This window comes from Callionymus lyra, chromosome 8, assembly GCF_982586985.1.
Source record: "Callionymus lyra chromosome 8, fCalLyr1.hap1.1, whole genome shotgun sequence".
In the NCBI taxonomy this organism is placed as follows: domain Eukaryota; kingdom Metazoa; phylum Chordata; class Actinopteri; order Syngnathiformes; family Callionymidae; genus Callionymus; species Callionymus lyra.
Window position 1 is genome coordinate 11,412,154 of NC_141825.1, and position 22,181 is coordinate 11,434,334.

Here is a 22,181-nt window from a genome sequence, read left to right on the forward strand (position 1 = left end):
AAAGATTCCTCACGTCGAGGATTTCTATATAAGAGGAAAAATGGAAACGATTCACAAGATTCAAAATGCAGTAAAAAAAAAAAATCGTATTCATCTTCATAATCTTTCAGCTGCTTGATGAAAGTTCCAGGAAAATATCTAGTCATCAGGAAATTTAATCATCCTCCGCTTAGTGTTGTTCTTTCTTCCGGTATGTTTCATCCAAAAGCATTAGTTATTCAATGTTTCTTTTTTTTTCTCCACACACTCTTCTTCTGTGCTACACTTTTTTATTTTCACCTTCACGTTGTTGTCTGAGAAGGGAGTGAAAAGAAAAGACCAGCGTTATGTTTTTGTGAATTCACCGGCTCTATCAAAGAGAGGATGTAGGCTTTGGTCAGGTTTAGTGCTTTGAAAGGACATTCGGTTCCGAGAAAAAGACCATCCTGCTCGAGGCCGTTTGGTTTCAGGTACAGCGAGCAGCTGCAGCCTGCCTTCCATCCCAAGGTCCTGCTTTATCCTGGCACACCACATTGACCGTGTGAGCTCAAAGAGGAAATGTTTTGGGGGGAAGCAGACGGGAAGCTGGCATCGGCTCAACGGCGCACATGTACATTTTTACCGGAGCCTTTGTGGCATTTAAAGACAAGGACGATTACACACACAAGCCTGACGTATCGGTGGCCGCACACAATAGCTCTTGTTCTCGGCGCTGGTGGGGACATAGCAGGACCCGTGACGGTGATTCTACCCTCTTCTATCAACAACAATTGGACTAACCAAGCAGGTGGAAACGTGATCAGATCCTTTTTTTATGAACCTTTAACTCTCAACGCTCATCTGTGACTTACAGTCCGTCTTTATTTTCTGCAACGTATCAAGAGACACCCATTATTAAATCCAGCTGCTCTTCGCTAAGAGACATACTTACATCACTCTTTCACTTTACTTTTCCACTCTCACTCTTACCCTTAAATATTTCACGGCAGTGTCACTCAGATACAACTCAAGCCTCAAGCTCACATTCATTAATGTCTCCACCAAGTCAAGGTTCTGTTTTCTGATGCTACAACTGACAACAAAAACCTGGGAAAATGGTAACCAGGTAATAGTGATTCTTGGAAGCAATGCTCTTCTCCATCAAAGTCATTTAGAAGCGAGTTACAGGATAATCTCAATTTTCAGCTTCAACTTTTAATAGTCATTGAATTTGGCAACATGAGAAAACAAAACATTCAAGTAATCGTGGAAAATGATGCTGGTAGTTGAGAAAAACATGAGGAACTGTAGACCATTGATCAGAACCCGTTGTATTTGTGGTCTACTAGCATTAGCAAACCAGCTCGCTTGCCTCTCTCTCTGGTCTCCAGATGAGACATGCTGTCTTTATTACTAAATTGTTGATCTTATTTGAGTTGGACGGTCAGGACGCAGCCTTAACGAAGACCAAGACCTCCTGTTTTCACTTCTAGTGGAATTCTTAAACCTTTCCAAATTGTACAATATTTCCTGCAATTTAGCCTAGTACACCTCATCGATCAGCTAGTTCAGAACAAGCCTCGACCTGATGATCAAGACTTACCCCTGAACTTTCAGGAAGTGCTAAAAAAAAAAGTTGCCAGGAAACTAATTTGAGCACTGCGTTGGTTACAACCCAAACATATGTTTTGGTAGTATAGCTTTGCCTTTTAGCTCAACTGTAAGATCACCTTTACTGAGATAATGACTGATACTGAATTCTTTCTTTTCTTTTTCTGTGAGCAAAAACACATTTTGTTGTATAACCCACTCAGTTTTACCAAAGAACGCATAGTCAGGTTGCGGCGAGAGTCCTGTTTTTGAGCAATTTACGGGTGTTTCCTTTGAAGTCAGGATGTGTGTCACATACAAAATAGTGCGACTTTCCACCTTTAAGGTAAAACACATCTGTGAATCCTGTAGTTTGAGTATCAAGTCTACTGATGTGGGTTATATTAATAAAGGGTCTAAAGCCTGATCAGTGTTTTATCTTGACCAGATCCACTAATCTTTTACTTTAACTCATATTGACGATGTTTCCTTGTGGAACCTATTTTTAGGTGAGGAGAAGCAGAGCCAGATGGGAGTTTCACTCAAGTCTTAACAATCAATCACGGAGCCAAAGAACTGCCGTGAAACTTTAACGCAACCCAGACGCTTCAAGTGGACGAATGATTAAAGCAACTTGTTAAAAGATAACCTGACCTAAGAGACCGTTGGAGCTGAGGAATTTGGCTACAGTTTCTCTTGTTGAAGGTATGAAGTATTTGACTCATAATGAGATTTAGCTTATCTAGAGTTAAAATCCTTAAATTGGTTTTCCTATAAAGAAAACTCTGAGGTGCTCGAAGGTGTCGTCGAGCATTGACCGAACGCTTCCGTGACCTAAAATAGTTTGACAGGAAGATATGAGTTTCGTGATGGCAGCGATGGTTCTGTTCAGCCTGCTTGTCTCCTCGTACATGAAGTGAAAGTCATATCTGGAAATAGCTGAGAGATATCCTGAGCAGCGTTGTCAGATCAATTGCGTAGATCTGGAACATCATTCCAAAGCACTCGTGACTTCACCTCCCGGCGATGAGATCACTGTTTCGCCGAGGAAAGTCGAAGCTGCGCTTGTTTCCCGGAGAAGAAAAAAAAGGTTTGAAGACAAAAAAGCCAATTAGGAGCCAAAACAAAAAAAATCAATTTAACATGTTTCTTTTTTTTCTCCTCAGTTATTGCACCCAGCGGTACCCTCTGGTTTATTGGCTAAACTGAAAAAGATGGAGGCAAGCCTGTGCTTAACCTTTATAAACGAAGGCAGAATTTATTAGCTGTGGGTGTGAACGAGACTGTTCGGGAGCTTCCGAGGATTTCTCTTTCCCTTCTACCTCCAAGTCCGTTCCTCGGTTGACGACTAAAAACCTCAGGAAACAATTGATTTTTTTATGATCCTTTGATGTCTGTGTTGCTCGCTGGCATCGAACAATTCCGCCGGCTGATATCCTACGTGTTGAATCCTCACCAGGAAGTGCTTTAAATGGGTCAGACAGGCAATTAATGGTATCCCCGGGATCGATAGGCGCCAGTCGCACTATATGTTAACAAACACGGCTGCATCATTTCCCATGTAATCGATCCCGTCCGTGACCTGGCGCGCATGCACAGAATTATTTTGCTGTCATAATCAGTGCGGTGGAAGGAACGTATTGATGAGCTCATCCGTCAACTTCAAACGCACAACAAAGCGACTTAATCTTTCTCCTCCACCACGACACATGGGGAGGGACCACACACATCAGACAAACAACACAAGCTGAAAGTGAGTTGAAACTTTGGAGTCCCTTGAATTAATAACGCAGCCCAGAGCTATGCATCATCTCCAGCCTGAGGGGAATATGATGATTACACGTTAGATCATGTGACAAACTGCCGGCGCTCGGCGGGCTTTCGTGGCTGCAATTACATGTTCAAAAGCTGGGCTGAGGTCGGGAACAGCCTTTTGTTTTATCGGCACTTCACAGGGAAATTATCCTTCATTCCCTCCATTGTGCCTTTAATTTAATTGTAGAATATATTAACGCACTTCAATCATTCATTAGTTTGAGGGTTTTTTCCAAACGATCAAAAAAACACACTTAATTAACACAAATTGTACATTTCAACATCTAAGTTCACATTTACAGAAAAAAAAGTACCAGAACTCAAAGTAATTTCATTTAAATAAGACCAGGCTGGAGTTTCTTACTACTGGTTAGACTTTTCAGACCTGTAAAGTACCATATTTTCTGCACTATATGGCTCACTTAAAAGCCTTACATTTCTCAAAAACGACAGTGCGCCTTATAATCCGGAGCGCCTTATGTATGAACATTACCTGGTGAGTGACTTGTTAAGTGTACAAACAATTTCATGACTCTGCGCCGACTGAGCAGACACGCCGTGGGCGGTATTACGTCATTGCGTCATCATGGCGGACGACTATGGAGTGATATTACTGCCACCGGTTTGAGCAAGTGTGTCTTGGTTGTTGTACACTCAAAATCACTATGCTGTGGGTTCAACCACTCGTACACGTGCGTTCAACATGTCATCTCTAGCTGTCATACATGTGCTCTATTTCTCTGCTGCGCACACTACACATTTGTCTGCTCACAACACCAGTCTCACGCGCTGCTGCTTGAAGCCTTTTGACCATTATTTGAACATTGTTACCATGGGAGTGAACGCAGTTGTCAGAATGCTTAATGAAGTTTGTCTGTTTTGTTGACAGTCCCTTTAGCACAGCTTTATCTAGTGAATGCATAACGCAACCCCAGTCGAACGTTTTACTGTATCTTTTACTCTATGCGCCTTATTATCCTGTGCGCCTTATTTATGAAAACAGTTCTGAAATAGGTCATTCATTGAAGGAGCGCCTCATAATCCGGTGCGCCTAATAGTGCGTAAAATACTGTACAGGAATTCAAATTTAAAATGCCTTTGATTTGATTGTTTTGTTCCAATCGTCAAAACTCACAATATAATGACAGTCTATCTATAGAGTATAAAGTGCAGGCCAGAAGTTTTAACACACCTTCTTATTCAATATTATTTACGTTAAACTAATATATAATTTCTATTCTAGTTTATTTAAAGTAGCGGCCCTTTGCTGTTAATACTGCTTTGGAGAATATTGTCTTTTTCTTGATGAATTCCAGAAAAAGTTGAAATGGTTTTCACAATACAGGTGTGTCTTGTCAGTAACTTTGTGAAATTTCTTGTCTTGTTAATGGGGTTGAGGCCATCAGTTGTGTTGTACAGAAGTCAGGATGACACAGCCCTACTGCACAACTGTTCATATTCTTATTATGGCAAGAACCAATCAACTAAGTTAAGAAAAACAAATGGCCATCCCAACTTTGAGAAATGAAAGTCAGTCAGTACGGAAAACTTTTAATGTTTTCCCAAGTGCAGTCGAACAAAACCATCAAGGACTGCAAGGAAACTGGCAGAGTTGAGGACAAGATGATCTTTGGTTTTGGAGTCACCAGCCTCGGAAATTACAAGTTATCAGCGGCTCAGATTAGAGACCAGATGAATGCCAGACAGATCTCCAGCAGCAGACTCCTCACTAGAACAATTATCATGGTCAAATAGCTGCTAAGAAAATAAAGCCTGAGAAGAGGCAACCAGCAGAAGAGATTTGGCCCAAGAAACACTTCAATGGACATTAGACCAATGGAAAGACCTGCTTTTTTCTGATTAGTCCAAATTGAAGGTCTTTGATTCCAAACACTGTCTTAGTGTGAAAATGCCAAAAAATGCTAAGCATCTCTGGGAACTGTTGGAACTTAACCTGGGACAAATTGGCACAAGGGGGGGCAAAAGACGCACATGGAAATTCAAATACGTCAATTTCTTAATGAAATGTAATACAATGTATGGGAGATTTCCATGATTTCTTTTTCATTCACCAATTTAAAAGGGTCACAAATGGTGGTGGTAATGCCCTATGAATGTTCAAATAGGACATACAGTATTAAATGATGTATAGTATATAATATATGGTATATGGTATATAAGTATATGAATTGAGCTCTTTCGTGCAATTTTAAGGTCCATAACGCGCTAAATTACTCTTTCGATCCTCCCCCTCTCTCTTTCCTTGTCTTATTGTTTGGTATTTTAGCTAGTGGTATATATTTAATACTTGCTTTCAAACATGACTGCAACAAAACACTGCCGAGCATTGCCAGTTTCAAATACTCTTTTGTTGATGTTTTTCATTGTGTGATGTGTGAGTGTACATCAGATAGATGAAACGACTGCTTTGCTTCCTCCTCAAAAACCATCCACAGTATTCAAATGTAGCTGGTACCGCTCACAACTTCCTCGCTTCACTGCACTCAGCCCAGCTTGTTTACATCCGTGGTTCCGCTCATTATGCGACTGGCATTTGACCCATTACGACAATTGAACAGTGACGTCATCTACATCACAATGCAATTCCAGGTAGTGTAATGGAAACAAAATTAGTCGAAATGAATGTCACGCCAATGTATGTACATATAAAGGAATTTGATTCAATAATTTTCGGAAAAATCTACTTTGGAAGAAAATATACTGTATGATCTAAGATATTTAACGTAAGGGAAGGTAAGGTAAAACTTTTTTGATCCCTCAGGAGGTCTCCTTCGGGAAATTGTTTGAATTGTTTAATGGTGTACAAATCAGCTTCTGAATATAAGACACACAAACAGAAAACTACAGAACACGTGAAAGAAAAACAGCGGTGAGTTGTGATATCTCCACAAATATCCACACCTCTCAGATTTCCCTGTAGGTCGCCTGAGTGGATGCTGCCGTGAGTGAACGGCACTGGCAGCTACAGAGACGACGTTCCCTAAGGATTCAACCCAGTTGCTCTAAACAACAGCATTTACTGCGTAGAGCTGCCTGGAGCTCCGTACACACAGATAGAAATAAATATAAATAAGTGTTTAATAATAAGAGCACATACTGTATAACAAGACGCAGGTGTTTTAACCTACAAAAGCACATTAAATATTCTCAGATCTTCTCTGTACATTTATACCTTGTTTTTATTAACCCAAACATTGCATGATTCTCAGGTGAGATACATTTAATGTATATTTAATAATATCCCTATTTTCCCCCCAAAAAACTACATTAATATTTAAGGTTTTTCCATTTCCTCTTGGATTTAGAAACACGTTTGCCCTCTAATGGACCAGACATGGTAGGAAAAAAATTCTAACCGGACAGATAATGTGTATTGATGGATGTTTTGCCAACTTGTTTTTTTTATCATCATTAAGAGGCAAAACAATTAGGAATAAGATGAAAAATAAATGTATTTTTAAGTTTAAACAAGTAGTTAAATGGTCATCAAAATGGAAGTGTTGACTGACAAGTTTTCAAAAACAGAAGTACATGTAGCGTTATGTGTAAATAACTTTCTATCTACTACAGATAAAATACTTATCACTTTTGAGTCAAGTCTTCTCAGTGGTGGAGTTCAAATTAACTTAAGCTGATAAGTCCTGGAATAACTCGTCACGTCTTTTAAGATAAGAAACTCGAAAAATGCGTGGACCGGCCGTGCATGCAGACCCAACTTTCATTTAGATTCTCCAGCGATAACACACTATCATAGTTATAGATAGTTTCATATTTTCATGAATTTAAAAAAACAGATCATTCTTCACTCGTGTTATTGACCTGTCAACTTGCATTTAAAAGACTGTGAGCAAGAATCAAAGCAGTAAATACTGATGCATTATCTGCGGCCCCGAAGGCGAATTACACAGTGTTACTTTTCCAATGGTTAAAATGTTTTTTTTTTTTTTGTAATATACACATTTATCTGCCAAGAGTTCTGCAGCCAACAGATACCATCTGTCCCTACTGTGCAAGACTGCTCTCCTCCTCTGATGTCCTTTCAGCCTTTTCTATCCACTGAGAGAATATGAAAACAAAAAAGAAATGTTTATATATCAAATGAAAATACACAGCTAAGTCATAAAATAATCAGTTTCAAGATGGGTTAGTGGCAAGCATTGAATGTGAATGTATTTTTGTTTAACATAGAAATCATTGACAATTAAGTATGAAGAGATATGGACTAAAACGTTGAGGACTCAAAAATAAAACCTGGTAGTGGGTGAGAAGAAGGAGGACTACAAGTAGCAATTAGAGGCGATAATGGTTCACGAGACAGTAATTACCATCAATGACACCAGCTATGCCTGAAGAGACTAAAAGAGTGTCGTCGCACCTGCCCACCCATCCTGCCGTGACTCACGCTGCAGTTTTTTTCTTCAATCCTCTCGTCATTTTCGGACTGCTTAGTTTCACTTGCACCGGCAGATAAAAAAGGCCCTCATCTGGAATGCTCACTATGTTGAGTCCAATTCCTCGGAGCGAGAGCCTTTTTTTTTTTTCCCCTTCACCTGCCTTGACAACTTCTACTTTTCTTGCTCTTGAAAATTCCTCATTTCGCTGCACACGCCACAATCTTTTGTACACCGCAGAGCTGACCTTTAGACTCCTGCTGGATTTTCCTCTCATGCTGATGACCTGATCTCCAGCCACTGCTTCTATCATCTTGTTTCCCTTTCGCTTCTTTGTCCTTTCCTCTCCAGTCCGTCTCTTCACACAATGACTGCAGAGGTTTTATCTTTTTTTTCTTCCCTCAATGGCTTTGTCACTCTCCTTAATCCCTCATCTCCATCAGCTTCCCTTTCGCTCTCCATGGCTCACGCTTTATTTCCAGTTTTTGCTCCATCCAATTTCACACTCACATATACTCCTTTTTTTAAATGCGTCCCCTCCCCCATTATTTCTAACCTCATATTTTCTGACATCTAACGTCAAACCCCTCTTTCTCACTTTCTTTCTTCAAGCTCTCCCACTTCTGCATTTCTTCAAATGCAATTCAGATGTACAGAAACGCTGTACGTACCACTGAGATTTTTTTTAAAGATAATTTTTTTATCTTAAGTCGTGTGTCTTCAATTCAGCTCGGGGAAGAAAAAGGCATTAATGCCCAAGTGATTCCATTTGAGAAGAAATATCAAGACCTATTTTCTCGGATTTAAGATGGCGGAGCCAGCAAATGCAGAGCCAATAAGAACCATCTACATGTAGAGTTTTCATTTTTAATGCACATTTATTTTTTGTAGCTGAAGGAATACTGGCTTCTGTTCTCAAGAAGATGTATAAACAGAGTGTACGCATGGTTTTCCAGGTGTCTTCGAACACCTACTGAAATCAACCTGGAGGTCAGTCTAGTTAACATGCAGAGTTTACTTCCCAACAGAGTCGGCGTAATGTTGGCTCAAAACTGGAAATATTTCCTGCCAACTGTACCCGACCACAAAATGACTAATATACCACAAAGAGGAAAAAAGTACCTTTAAGCCACAATTTATGGTTTTAATACAGTATGAGTCACAATTGTGGGTCAGTTGGCGACTGATTCAGGAATACAAAAAACAAAAAACATTTCCACTGATGCAGTATCAGCAGCCATTACAAGTTAAATGGGAATTTAAAAGTGTTACTATTTATGTTTGAAATGTTTATACACACTAATATGAAAAGTGAAAGATAGTTCTAGTCCATCTCAGACCTATCTAGACTTTAATATGTTTGAATTGAATGATATTACTTATTAAAAATAAAATATACTTGGCTTTATATGAAGCGTCCTGGACAAGGAGTGTTTGGCTTGTTGTATGTATCAACAACTTATACGAGTAGGTTTCATCTTCCTGACCTAAAAAAAAAATACTTTACCGCATGTAATATTATTATCTCACTGATTGTTTTCGTCGCTCCTTTTGTGGGAGAGGAATGTGGGAGTAAAGATGTCTTTGTGCCAGGTTTCTAAAGGGGTGGACGGCTAACCTTGACCTCGAGGATAATAACTCATTCAAGTTTATGTTTGGTGGAAACCTTTGGGGTTCGAGAATTAACAGCTTGTGAAACTGTGACCAAGATATAACAGCAAACTAACAGCTCTGTGCTTCCGAAAAGGATTCGGACAGACATGTAAACTCTGTGTTCTTTTGTCACTTCTGCAAGTAAAGTGCAACTATAAACCTATGCCGCATTCTCACTTCTCTAAGTGCACTGCTTTACAGTACACTGTAAGACAGTGCACTTACTTGCGCAGTGCTCAAATTTCGACAGGGTAGTACTGTCTCAAATCTGCCGCTTCACACTTACCAGAAATGACTCGGCAGCTTCTTCTATTACTTTTTAACACTGACCGCAACCGGCAGTTGGAACCCCATCGTCGACACATGACAGCACTTTTCGCCAATTGAAACAAGTTATTAAGTTGCGTTTCATTTTGTTATCACCGTTGTTGCGTTGTTTTTTGGTATACTTAGCGTTTTCTCGAGACATTTACGCTGCTATGTCAGTGACGTAGCTTCTGTTTAGCGTCATTTACATCACTAAGATGGCGGCGGTTAAGGGTGGAAAGTGTCCATCGATCCACACTCAAATCTTTGGCCAATTGAGTACGCCAATGTAGTGCTCATTTTCGCACACTACTCATCGGGACTCAAAATAAGTGCTGAAGTGCGCGATTTGGGACACAGCACAGATCTGGTTTGTATTCTATGTTTAAAAGTGTTAAATCATATTCCAGTGGGTGAAAAAGATGATTTTTGAAAAATCTGTGTCTACATCAGAAATAGTTTGTAGTTTAGTTTAATGCATTCACCAAAGACCCAGAATAACAACCTACAAACCAGAATAGGGCAGTTATGCATAATGTGGCCCCTTCGAAGGATTCTCACAAGTATCGCCTAATGTTATGCACTTCACCCAGATTTTGAAACCGTCATAAACGAAAATGACTAAAGCAGCTTTTACAGCCACCAATAAATCCATCCCATTAGTAAGTTTATCCCTAATAGCTGGACACCATTTATGTTCACGTCCCCTTCAGTCGACGATCGAAGGGACGATTCTGCCACTTAATATCTAATTAATTCTAAACCTAAATGATTCCTTGCAAACTGACAGCTACTTACAGAGACTTAATGATTCCTTCTTGGCTCAAAGCAGGAGAGCTGCTTCCTTTGATGTATTCAAGCAGTTGGATTTGATGCCAGGAACTGGGATTCCAACATTTTATGCACCTTTTCATTTTTCTCCAAGTTTAAAGACTTTTAACTACATCTGTGTAACAATGAGATGGAGCACAAAGGAGTTGTAGGTATTGAAACTGCGCTTTGGGAAGTCATTCTGTTCTCAAACATTCTTCAAAGTGATCCAAAAGACTTATAATTATATTCAAAGCAAGTCTTCCTCTCACATTTCCTTTTCTTAACCCAACATAATTAGAATCATGCATTACAGCGTTTTACTTTTTTCCGTTCCACCACGAGAAATGTATTAAAAACTGACGGGAAAAGGAGTTTAGAAGATGGAAGGTGATTAAAAATTCTGTTTAATATTCTTCTGCCGAGGACAAACTTGGGAGGGACCGGTGTTAAAAATTCAAAGACGCCACGGAATGGAGCGCTTTTGGTGAAGTTTTGATAAAAAGAAGCTCTTTTCTGGGAATAATTTAAATAAAATCTTTAAAGGTTTTAAAGCATTTATGCGTAGTTACTCAACGTTATGGTAAATAAGCATATTAGACACAGACCCGCATTGAACAAAAAAGTTAACTTGCGTTGCATTAAGATTTTCCAAAACACAAACTTGCCCATTACATACAATATTTCCTTCCAAAAACATACTTTATTCTTCACGAGTCACGACATTGAAATTCAATGAAGTCGACCCCATTGTCATTTCAATTAAATCTAATACTGAGTCATTTTAAATTAGTTTTTTGAAACAAAGCAAGTATTTAACATGTTCACATCCACAAATGAAACCAAAGAAAAGTCTAAAACCATTAAATATTATAACTGCTATGACATTTTGTAAAAGGGGGCCAGACCGATGGCCCCATGTGGCGCTAGAGCAACAGTTCTGCTTTAAAAAATAGTTCTTTACAATTGGATTCAACTTTCCTTTAATGAAAATAAACCTTATTTTACTATTATTCTGAGCCATCTATGCCAGTAGGAAGCACTTGCAGGTCATATACAATTGTTTGGTGGGTTGCATTTGGCCCTTTAGTTTGACACATGCATATCACACAGGGTTGGAACTAAGCTAGCGACCAGTCAGTAGCAGAGCGTTTATCGAGATAAAAAAAAACAAAAAAAACACTCATACACTGACTCATGGTATGTTTTTAGACTGAGGCAACAGGACTTCTCAGAAGAAAACCAGGTTCGACCTAAACCGAGGGCAGCATCAAGCTAAAGATTATACCGGCGAAGGAATTCAAAAGCCTTTATGCAGCACCAACCACTGCGTTCCTGTGCATTCCCAGTTTTCTCTCTTGCAACTCACACAAAAGGAGACAGTTGAGCTTTTGTTCCGAGGAAAATTCCTCAACTGGACCGAGGGTGCGGGTGGTCACAGGCCCACGGTCACCATAGCAACTACCTTGGGATGGTTGGTAAGGGAAGGTAATATAATTTAAGGAATTGTAAGTGATGGTTGTCAAGCCCTGATTTATAGAGGTCCCTCCAGTTCCCCTGACCAGCCTTTATGTTCCCATAACCCAAGGCAACCAAACGGCAGAAGGACAAAGGAAAGGATTGTTATTTCGCCCGGGTCAGTGAGTGGACGGCTACTAAGCGTAAATCTAATTTGCAACACGTTGCTTGTTTTCAAGGTCTGAGGTCAGTACTCAGGTGAATGTTGGTCGATTCTGTTGATCTCAATAAGGGGCCAAAACGTAAACAGTCTAATGTTCAATAACATGGGGCTGGAACTGTAGGGATGGGTAATAATAAAAAACAAACATTTAAAACATTTTCAAAACTGGTACCAATACCAAAACATTTACTTTGATAACGGTTCCAAAAATATTTTTTTATATACCAATAAATAAAATAAAAATAGGATAAGATAAAGAAAATCAATTCGCATAAACAATAGTTACACTTTTAAGGTATAAGTTAATAAAATAGTCATTTAAATTTATTTTTTTTAATCTACATGCTAAAGCTGAGCGGCAAAGGGCTTTAATTAAAATGTTTAGTAGAACTACAGTTATGACCATAAAAAGGAAATATTTAAAAAATGACTCGTTTGTCTCATTGGCGCATTACAAGTACCGTCTCCATCTTTTTATGGTACAACCTTTGCGCAGTAACTTCAGATCCCAATTAAGGTTGCCAAGGATAAAAGCAAAATGTATTGGCTAAAGCAACAAGGTTCATAAATTAACTCGCAAATTCAATCCAATTTACTTTGATCTACCGATGCAGTCGCATCGCACATATTTGTATCAATGCACCGATGTGAATCTTCATATCACAGGTGTGAACATAGATATAGAGTATATATCACTATATTCATACCTGGCTAATATTTTAAATGTATTTTACTCTGTATTTTCGATGTTTTTATTGTACTGCTTTTATCCTATAAGGCGTCCCTGGGTGTCTTGAAAGGCACCATCGAATAAAATGAATTATTATTATCATTAGATTCCTGCTGGTGGGTAGATGAAAGAACACAAACCCTGTCACTGGGAGTAACCACAAAACATCTTTGTTACCACGTATGTTTCCTGCATGAGGTAATCACATACATGTACAGCTAATCTCTGGCAGCGTTTTAATCTGAAAAGTCTTGGCACTTAAAGAAGTAGCATGTTTTTATATCCGATACTACCAAACCATCTCGGCTGGTGCCATAAAAGAACCAAAGTTCGGTACGAGCAGGTAACACAAGGCTTCATAGAATGCAGCATCAGCAGTACTAGTAGTAGTAGTAGTAGTAGTAGTAGCATTCACATATCTCATTATTTAGTGTCCAAATACAGCGTAAAAGACAATCATGCTATATTTACCTACCCTCTCTTGGCTCATCAAATAACTATATGTCCGCGTCAGATGTTGGAAGTTTCTTTACAATTTCAAACATCAAGGATCTTGGGTTCCAGTAGTTAAAACGTTTTTTGGTGCAAATTAAATAATTAATTAAACTCTGAATTCCATCACATGCATTGGAAGCTCTCGTGGTCCATATTAAATGATTTGGTGGGCCGGTTTTTTTCACCTGGGCCTTGAGTTTGTTACGTTTTCTTAACACCACAAATATTTAGATGTAAAAAAAATCAAAACCATTACAAGTTTTCTTCCACTTTGCAGCATTGGACATCCATTTCTTTGTTATTCTATAACTGCCTATTTGTGAGTCAAAACTCTTGGGAAGTTTAAATGCACAAGCAGTTTAATAGAAAGCTGTTGAGAGTGTGTGCTAGTGTGTTAATGTGTGTGTGAAGAGTGGGAAGGCTGTGATGTACTGGCACTTTTACATCCCACTCTGCTGCCATTATACACCCAAGTCCACCATTTCATGCTACCGCCCAAATCTTTCTCTCCCCGTTAGCGCTCTCTAATGCAGATGAAGGGCACGGACTGACGGTCGTTATTTCTGTCTCGCGCTCCTCCGGAGAGAAAAAAAAACAGCACCTGGATTAACTTGTCATCGTAATCTACAGCACCAATATTATTCAAGCCAAAAAACCTGGCAGCGATCGATGGTAAAGGACGTTGCTGGGAGCGAGGACATTAGCAGGCTAACAGGGTGCCAAAGTGAATGAAGGCCGAGAGACTTTTCATCACTTTGACACTCTTTGTTGTTTGTCTACAACTCTCTGGCACTATTTTAATGTCTCATTTACCGGACACGCTAATAGAAGAAGAAGATACTGCGACGACTTGGAGTGTTTACGACGACGGGATGATACGGTGCTTGTGGATCTTTTACCAGTTTTAACACAGCTTTAGGGTGATGTAAGCAATAGAAAAGCTGCAGATTACGCTGTGTGGGAGGTTAGAATCCCGGGAGTTTAACAGAGAAGATTGGGCTTCTGAGAATGGAAAAGCTGCAGAAATATGTCAGAATGTTACAAATGCGACCACGGGGGTGTGACACATGAGGTCATTTTCGGTTTAATCCAGGAAAAACATCCCTTTATTGTGAGGCTGTACACTTAAAAAAGCAAAACTTATGCATGATATTAATATTAAAGTTTCTTCTGCAGGTGTGATATTGAATTTTGGTCTGAAAACCACTATAAACATTATTAAGGAAAAATAACCGTTACAACTGGTTGGCGATGAAAAATAAAAACACATTCACTGAAAACACTTTTTTTTTCTAAAACAAGATTGAATCCTCTGAAGACAGAACGGAGCATGTTAATCTTCCTCGCATTATTTAAACCAACAGCGTACACGTTGAATTTAGTGCAGGGGTTTTTATAGGTGGTTTTACAGCTCTACTGTCACCACTGTGTGCTGCAACAGCGCTTATTTACAACTGCAAGCATATACTGATGTGATAGTAAAATAGTGAAGATAAAAGCAACCAAACATTGTTAATCAAGACAAAGATAAAGTTGCTCTTGCTGCAGTTCAAAAGCTTTCTTGCTGGATAATGGCCCTTATAAATAAAAGTTATAATTTATCAACCTTTAGACCTTAAGTCATAAGGTGACACTTAAGTATTTTTTGAGGACAATATGATCATTATACTGAAGAAGACACTCAAGTCAACAGTTACAAAGTTGAAGAGATTGGGACCAAATATACCTCTGCCAAGGAGCTCTTTTCACATGACTTAACCTCCCATGATTCAACACTTGTACAACAACTAAAACTTTCATTTCTGAGCAAGAAATCTCGCCCATGTGCCTGATACTGTAGCAGTTTTCAAAGCTTAAAGACACTCAAAACAACACATTTTGTAATCAAAGTTACTTTTAAAGTTGATTTATTTTAATTATATGATTCACTTTGTTTGGTTGCTCAGTTCGTTTTTGAACCAGCACAACGTAACATTTTGACATTATTTTATATTTCTGTAATGATCAATTGGTCTGTGAGGAAAAAATATTGATCAAATAAATATTAAATTAAAGGTATTTTTTTGTTTAATAAACAAACATTAGCCTGTATCTTATGGCATGTCAATATCCTCGCATTAGTCAGGTTTACAAAAGAATAAGTCGGATTCAGTATTATTGTGATATATATATATAATATATATATATATATAGTGATAGAACGCCAATTTCACTCATTTTCTACTCACCCTCATATTGACCAAGGGTTGGGATTATTTTCAGAGAAAGCCGTAAGCCTATCTTTTTTAGATTTATAGGTAAAAATGTCAGTCCATGCTAATGTTGCAACTTGGGTTCACTCGACTCTTCATCTTTGTCCAAAAAGACACATAAAAACATCCGAAATCCAATTCTGAAAAAACGTGAATAAAGATTATTTTTAGTGAGGCCCGAGCTCCAAGTGAATTAAATGAAACACATTGTAAGTGTCAGAGTGCTGAAACACATTTAAGCTGATAGCCTAGCACTTTCTGCTAAAAACAAGCTAAAAATAAAGTATAGACCTGTCTAATAAGATGTTTTTAAGTGTGTCATTTTTGACCAAGTTGAGCATGAAGAGTGCGCCACACCAACCTTTTAAATTGGTAAATTTAAAAAACCAATGCCGGTAAAAGCCGGAAGAAAAATAACAGTATTATGTCTTTGGTCTAAAAAAGACAATCCAGTTCATCTCGACCGTCCTTCTTTAGAGCCAAAGCGTGAGTCACACTTGTACTGGATTAGCATCGCCACATCTCTTCGCCCCGCGGCTGTGTTTCAACAAGTGCACGCCGCAAAAGAAAACAAGCTATTCGTAGGATGCTCTTTGGACCACAGAGAAACAGAGGCGACGCCAGCTGAGCTTTCAATTCTCCTCCTGGTCCGGGTCCAGGCTACGCCGCCGCAGGAGTGATTTAAATTCTCTTATACTCATCTTTCCCTACGTTTTTTCATACCATTCCTTCCAAATGAAATCATCTGTAAATCAGGGTTGCCTCGTCTCCGTCCATTTCCATGAAAGAGTCTTTTCCTGATACACTTCATTTTCATCTGATGCTTTTCCCCCCATTTCTTTTTTCATTTCATCCATTGCAGGCAGTCGATTCCACCTCTCCTATCTGACTGCACCGCTGCATTCATAGAAGATTGCATATTGTACGTGGCATTTCTTGCCACTTTATCCTCTTACGCTGTACTTTGCACTGTGATGGAATTCAAACATCCATCGAGCGAAACAATAAACAGGAAGATCAGTACTGCTGCTCCGTGTCTATCCGTGTCAATCCGCAGAGACGGGGAATAAAAAAACGCTAGTGGCGTAAAAAATAACACTGCACCGCCTTCCAATGCAGGATGACTAAACGCTGGAGAAATGCGATGATCTGTCAGCGTTAGGGAAGTGAGGAAAAATCTCACGAGTGAAATCTAACGTTGAAACTGAAGTAATAAAAGGTAAAAATGGAAGAAAAGTTAGAGGAAGAATTATGTACAGTACAGCAAGTGAGGGAGGCCTGGAGCGGATATTGTTATGCCTTATCTGTCACCTGCAGGTCTGTGCTCATTATAGAGACAGCCAGTGCAAGAGTGTTTGGAAAGAAACTTGCTCAGAAGCATAAAGGGCAAAAATGAAAAAAAAAAAAAAGGAAAATGGATAAATAAATAAATCTAATGCAATTTTTTTTTTTTATTAAATCTTGATCTGTTTAAAAAGGCCATCACAACACGGCGCTCAAAACTTGGAAACAGCCTTCAGGCATTCAGGTCTGAACTTCTTAATAGATTCAGATACTGCAAATCAAAAAAACACTTGAGAATCCAACTATAAAAAGAAATGGCTATGTGTTTCTGCACACACTCGCTTTCTCAAAAGATAAAAATCTGATTTGTTTTTTTAGTAGAAACCTAAAGATATTATGAAAAAGGTTTCAGACTGAGAAGATGTGTTTTCCAAACTATGCTAGGTCTTATTCAAACATATTTCATACATGTTTGAAACCAACATGAACCACCAACAACAATGACAATATCGCCATTTTTATTAACTTCCACAAAGCAAACAAAGCAGAAATTACTTTTATCGTGTTTCCATATTATTGAGTTTTGTTCCGTCTGTAATATTTTTGGGCGACATTTGGTCATGAGGGGGTTTGCTAGACAAGATCCGATGCAATATTCATTGTCATCAAAGTTTTTTAAGATACCTTAGGAATGAGTGTTTTGTGTGTGTGAATTGTTGTGCGTCTCTGTGTGCCATGCAACAGACCGGCGTACTGTCAAGGATGGCACCCGTCTTTCACCAAAGGAAACTGGGATAGGCTCTAGCCCCACATAAGCGGCATAGAAAATAAATGAATGACTGAATATTAGTATTTAAACTCTTGTATTATCTCTGGGTCACAGTGACCCATTTGTTATCAGGCCACCGGGTCACCTTGACCCAGAGATAACTCAAGGGTTAAACAAACGTTTTATAAGGGTTACTTCATGTCATTTCCGGTGCAATAATGGTGCAAAGCATTGGTACTAATCCCTGCTTTTAACATGGTATTGTTACTGTGTATTGAACACTGCTTTCAGAGGGAATAACGACTCGAGAGTCCTGCATAGGCCAACAATACCGCTCTAGTGGTAATTCCCTTTGCTTTTAACCCTGAGGTGTAAGTGAGATTCCTCAAGAGGGAAACCGTTCCATTTTATTGCTATGATTCAAGAGATTTCTTGAGTCGCAGTCGAGTTATTATAGATTTTTTTGTGTACTTTCGTATAAAGTCCTGTGATAAAAAAAACTCCTGGGCAGAGGTTTGTACTATTTTGTATTTAATATCTGTATTCTACCCTTTCCTGAATCAAATAATGTGTTTTATTCAGTCTAAGTTTTATTAACTGACTTTTGTGACAAGACCTACGAACAGAATAGATAACTCTGTTATGATAAAACACTTTAAATAACATTGAATTTAATTGAATCAACAGACCCTGGAAATATTTTGAGAATCTAGTTCCTTGACTGAAATACTAACTTGTTTCAAGGACAGATGTTATTTAAGTTCAGCTCATAGCAAAGCAAGTTAATACTACAAAGTGCAATTTTATACACGGTGTTCTCTTTAATATTTAAGGCAATAACAGAGCTGAGAAATGGCTGATCTGCAACTACTGCAGCTCCAATACACGGAATTTCAGCGCATCGTGCAGAAAAATACATTATATTTGTGGCTCACGTTCAGGTTCTTAGTATTCAATGGTTACAGCCTGACCTACGAAGCTTGAGGACTACATGATGATGGATGGCCTCTCTCTGGCTATAACAAAAACATGAGATGTTATCTATAACTGAAATCCTCTCATTAAATCGACCCGTTCTTAGAGAGGGTTGCGGCGATTTTTCTTAGCAGTCTATAATAAATCCGGATTCTGACGAAAACCTGATTGAAATAGGGGAAAAGCCCTCATCCACTGCTGAGCTTCTTTTTGCATTCAGGTGATGGCTGGGCTGCTGGCAGCATGAAAACATGTCATTTGGCCAGGAGACATGCCATTGATTTGTTGACATAGCCTTTTTTTTAGAATATCTCAGTATGTGAAAAGGCCTGTGAGAATTTGTGGGCGCTTGTGAAATGAGTGCTGCAGTCGCTAGATCAAGCTGCCAGGGATTGAGGAGAAGAAACTTTATACCTGAATCTATTAGAAGTAACGTCAGCTGTCATTGGGGCATGATTTGTGTGAAAAAAAACCCTCCATGTTTCCATGACTACTGACTATGATTTCTTTCTATTAAAACTCAGGGATAAATAAAAGCGATTCATAAAACCTGAAGCATTAAAAAGATTCAATTTGACACCAACATTGTGGCAACCATTTGCAGGTAATTGCTTTTCACAAACGCACTTTTAGGAAAAACTCCATTCCACTGTGAACACAATTAATCTGAAATGCTTCTGTTGACAATTTCTCTCTTTCAAGTAGCAACAAATAAAAGGAGAAATTCAAATTTGCATATCCAACCACAGTCTGGGATATTTATTTGGCACCTCTTCTATTATTTGACTCTTCCCACGAGCAAGTAAAACTCCATTGGATTAAATGGTTGAAGTCAAATAAAACATTTGCTTTACACTCAATTTTTATCTTGCCAAGCGTACAGACACCCTTAGGTTAAAAAGAATTTTTAAAGTTTAATTCACCACTTTTGATGTCCAAACGTCTCAGGACTAATTATACAGCGTTTGACAAATACACTGATCTTCACGACTTACTAAGACCTCCCTGGTGCCGACAATGATGAAGAACAGTCCTTTGAAAATAACAGAATATTGAATTAAAAACTCCTGGAGTCATTTATTCCTAAGAAATCAGGTGACACATAAATAAATGATGTTGGACTGATATTATGAAGCCATTAGCATTAATACGTAATTGATCAGTACGTACTTTTATTCTGGCTCAGAGCGTGAAATCGTTTGATACTTTGAGTTTTATTCCACGTCCTTTATTGAATTGAATTGAATTTGTCATGTATTCACTGATGTAATAGTTTGTCTAGATCGTCTGCCACAGGCTTGACACCTGTTCACATTTTTGTGCTGGATATCAACCAGATAGATTGTGATATTAACCTTTAAATTTTACACTTAATTATTCTAAAAAATAAAGTTAACACGTCATCATAAAGGTCTCTCATCGGAGAGTCTTATTCAGCACATGGATTTAAAATAAAATCAAAAATCCATCAGGAGATTCCATGAATGTAATGTTCAAATATATATATACAGTATTTCTGAAGTGAAAATAAAAGTGTTTGGTGGTTTTAATTTGGCAAAATAAATCTGTGCCTCTAACAGCAACTTGGCACAGAAGACGGATTTGTATTAATTTGATGTTTGATTTGACTTTAGAGTTTGGATTGAAATTAATTTCGGGATGATTCATTTTTAATAAAGTTAAAGAAAAAAAACAAGAAGGGATTTTAATTTTGTTAATATATGAAGAAAAATAAATGGGTAATTCATCGAACTCTCCTTTCAAAAGTGATTTCTCTTGTAACAATTTTCTGGAAATGATCAGCCTTTTCATCGAAGTCAGGAGGTTCCCTTAGCAGTCGATCATAAGGATCGAAAAATGTCACTCACACACCAAGTCATCGGCAGTTTTCTGATCTTGGTTTTTCCTCCAGAATTCTCCCCTGACCTTCTCGTACGTTATCCACTCACCTGCTGTCGTCAGGCAGAGCTCCTCGTCGCTGTTGTCCTGACAGTTATCCTGGCCGTTGCACAGGAAGCTGCGGTCCACACAGCGGCCGTTCCGACACTTGAAGCGAGCCTCGGAGCATACCAGTGGGTTGTCGGCTGCAAGTGGGTCGGTGGAGAGAGGTGGGAAACTCAGGTGTCAGGTTTTAACATTCGAGTGAAGAAACGTAGCTTGTTTAGTTATCGAAATGAATATTACAACGTCATATCAGGTGTTTTTTTGTCTGAGCTTGAGAACAAAGAAAGGACTGATCGGGACCTTCAGTTGGCCCTTTTCTTCTCAGCTTGTGTAAAACGATGTCAAATTATCTTGTGAGAAGATCCAGACAATTACACAGTCATGATGCACTGTGTGCTGGGAGCGAGGAGCAAAGCCCCATTTAAATGGGAAGATTAGATTTGTAAGCATGAAGCGCTCCGGGCCAGAAATGCAGCCAACGACAAAGGAGTGATTGGTTTGAAAGCCATTACTAAGGGGAAAAAAAAAAGAGGGAAACCAATGAAGAGGTCATGTGAGGATGGAACAGTGACAGTGAGGAATACAGTGGGAATCTGTGTGGAAGATGAAGTGAATCTATTGGTGCTGGTTAATGAGACTCGACGGAGACCAAACCCTGACCTGAAGGAAAAATGCTGAACAAATTTATATTTTATATTCTCTCAAACTATACATTCCTCAAACTTCTGTAGAATTTGTTTGTTTTTTTAGGTACACATCGCTCACATTGTTGAACGCAGAGAAAACAAATGGTTCATTTTATGTTATCTGTATATGCTGAACAAGCTTCTGTGTATGTGCTTTGGTTGTTTTATTTTTATTTTCTAAAGCACTAATAAAATGTATTTACATGTCAGAGCTTTGAATTAATGGTGTAAAAAGGATTTAAACTAATACTGAAACACATATTCCTCCCCTACTAATATCTTGTTGACATTATATTAGTTTCAATTATTAACAATAATTGAGTTGTTTTGTAGTTGATAACTGTACAGTCTGAGCTATCGAAGACTATTAAAAAATGAGGACGAAAATTGAAGAAAAAACAAGATTATAAGATGAACAATAGAAAAAATGAGAGATGAACCATCAATACAAAGAGGTGACAAAATGAAGGTTTTTACAACTATGAACTGACAACATAGTCATTTTGCGAATTTGTGCAGGCTTTTCCTTGATTTTCTGAGACTTCTGTTGGTCTCGGTGTTATCTTGACCTCTTAGGTCAAAAGCGAAAGAAAAGCGCGCTATAAATATTACTTACTTACATACTTATTACTATATATACTAAATCTACGTTCATTTTAAACAAAATTAAATACAGTAAATCGAGAAGCCATTCTAAGATTTCACCTCCAACAATTCTTTTCAAGTCATTTTTAGAACGTTTTTAAGTGGGACTGGAAAGAAATATTGTTAAATACAACACAAGGTACCATTTGTTAGTGAAATAAAAAGTGTAAAATGGC

At 38.4% G+C, this 22,181-nt stretch overlaps 1 protein-coding gene across 1 annotated transcript in view; it reads right to left on the bottom strand.

The window, feature by feature from the left end:
* The window catches only part of ldlrad3 (low density lipoprotein receptor class A domain containing 3), an 81,444-nt gene that overhangs the window by 18,826 nt on the left and 40,437 nt on the right, over positions 1 to 22,181 (bottom strand). Inside the window, exon 4 of the mRNA XM_087797593.1 lies at positions 20,680 to 20,814. Coding sequence (XP_087653719.1) covers positions 20,680 to 20,814 — 135 coding nt within the window. The remainder of the gene's footprint in view (positions 1 to 20,679; positions 20,815 to 22,181) is intronic.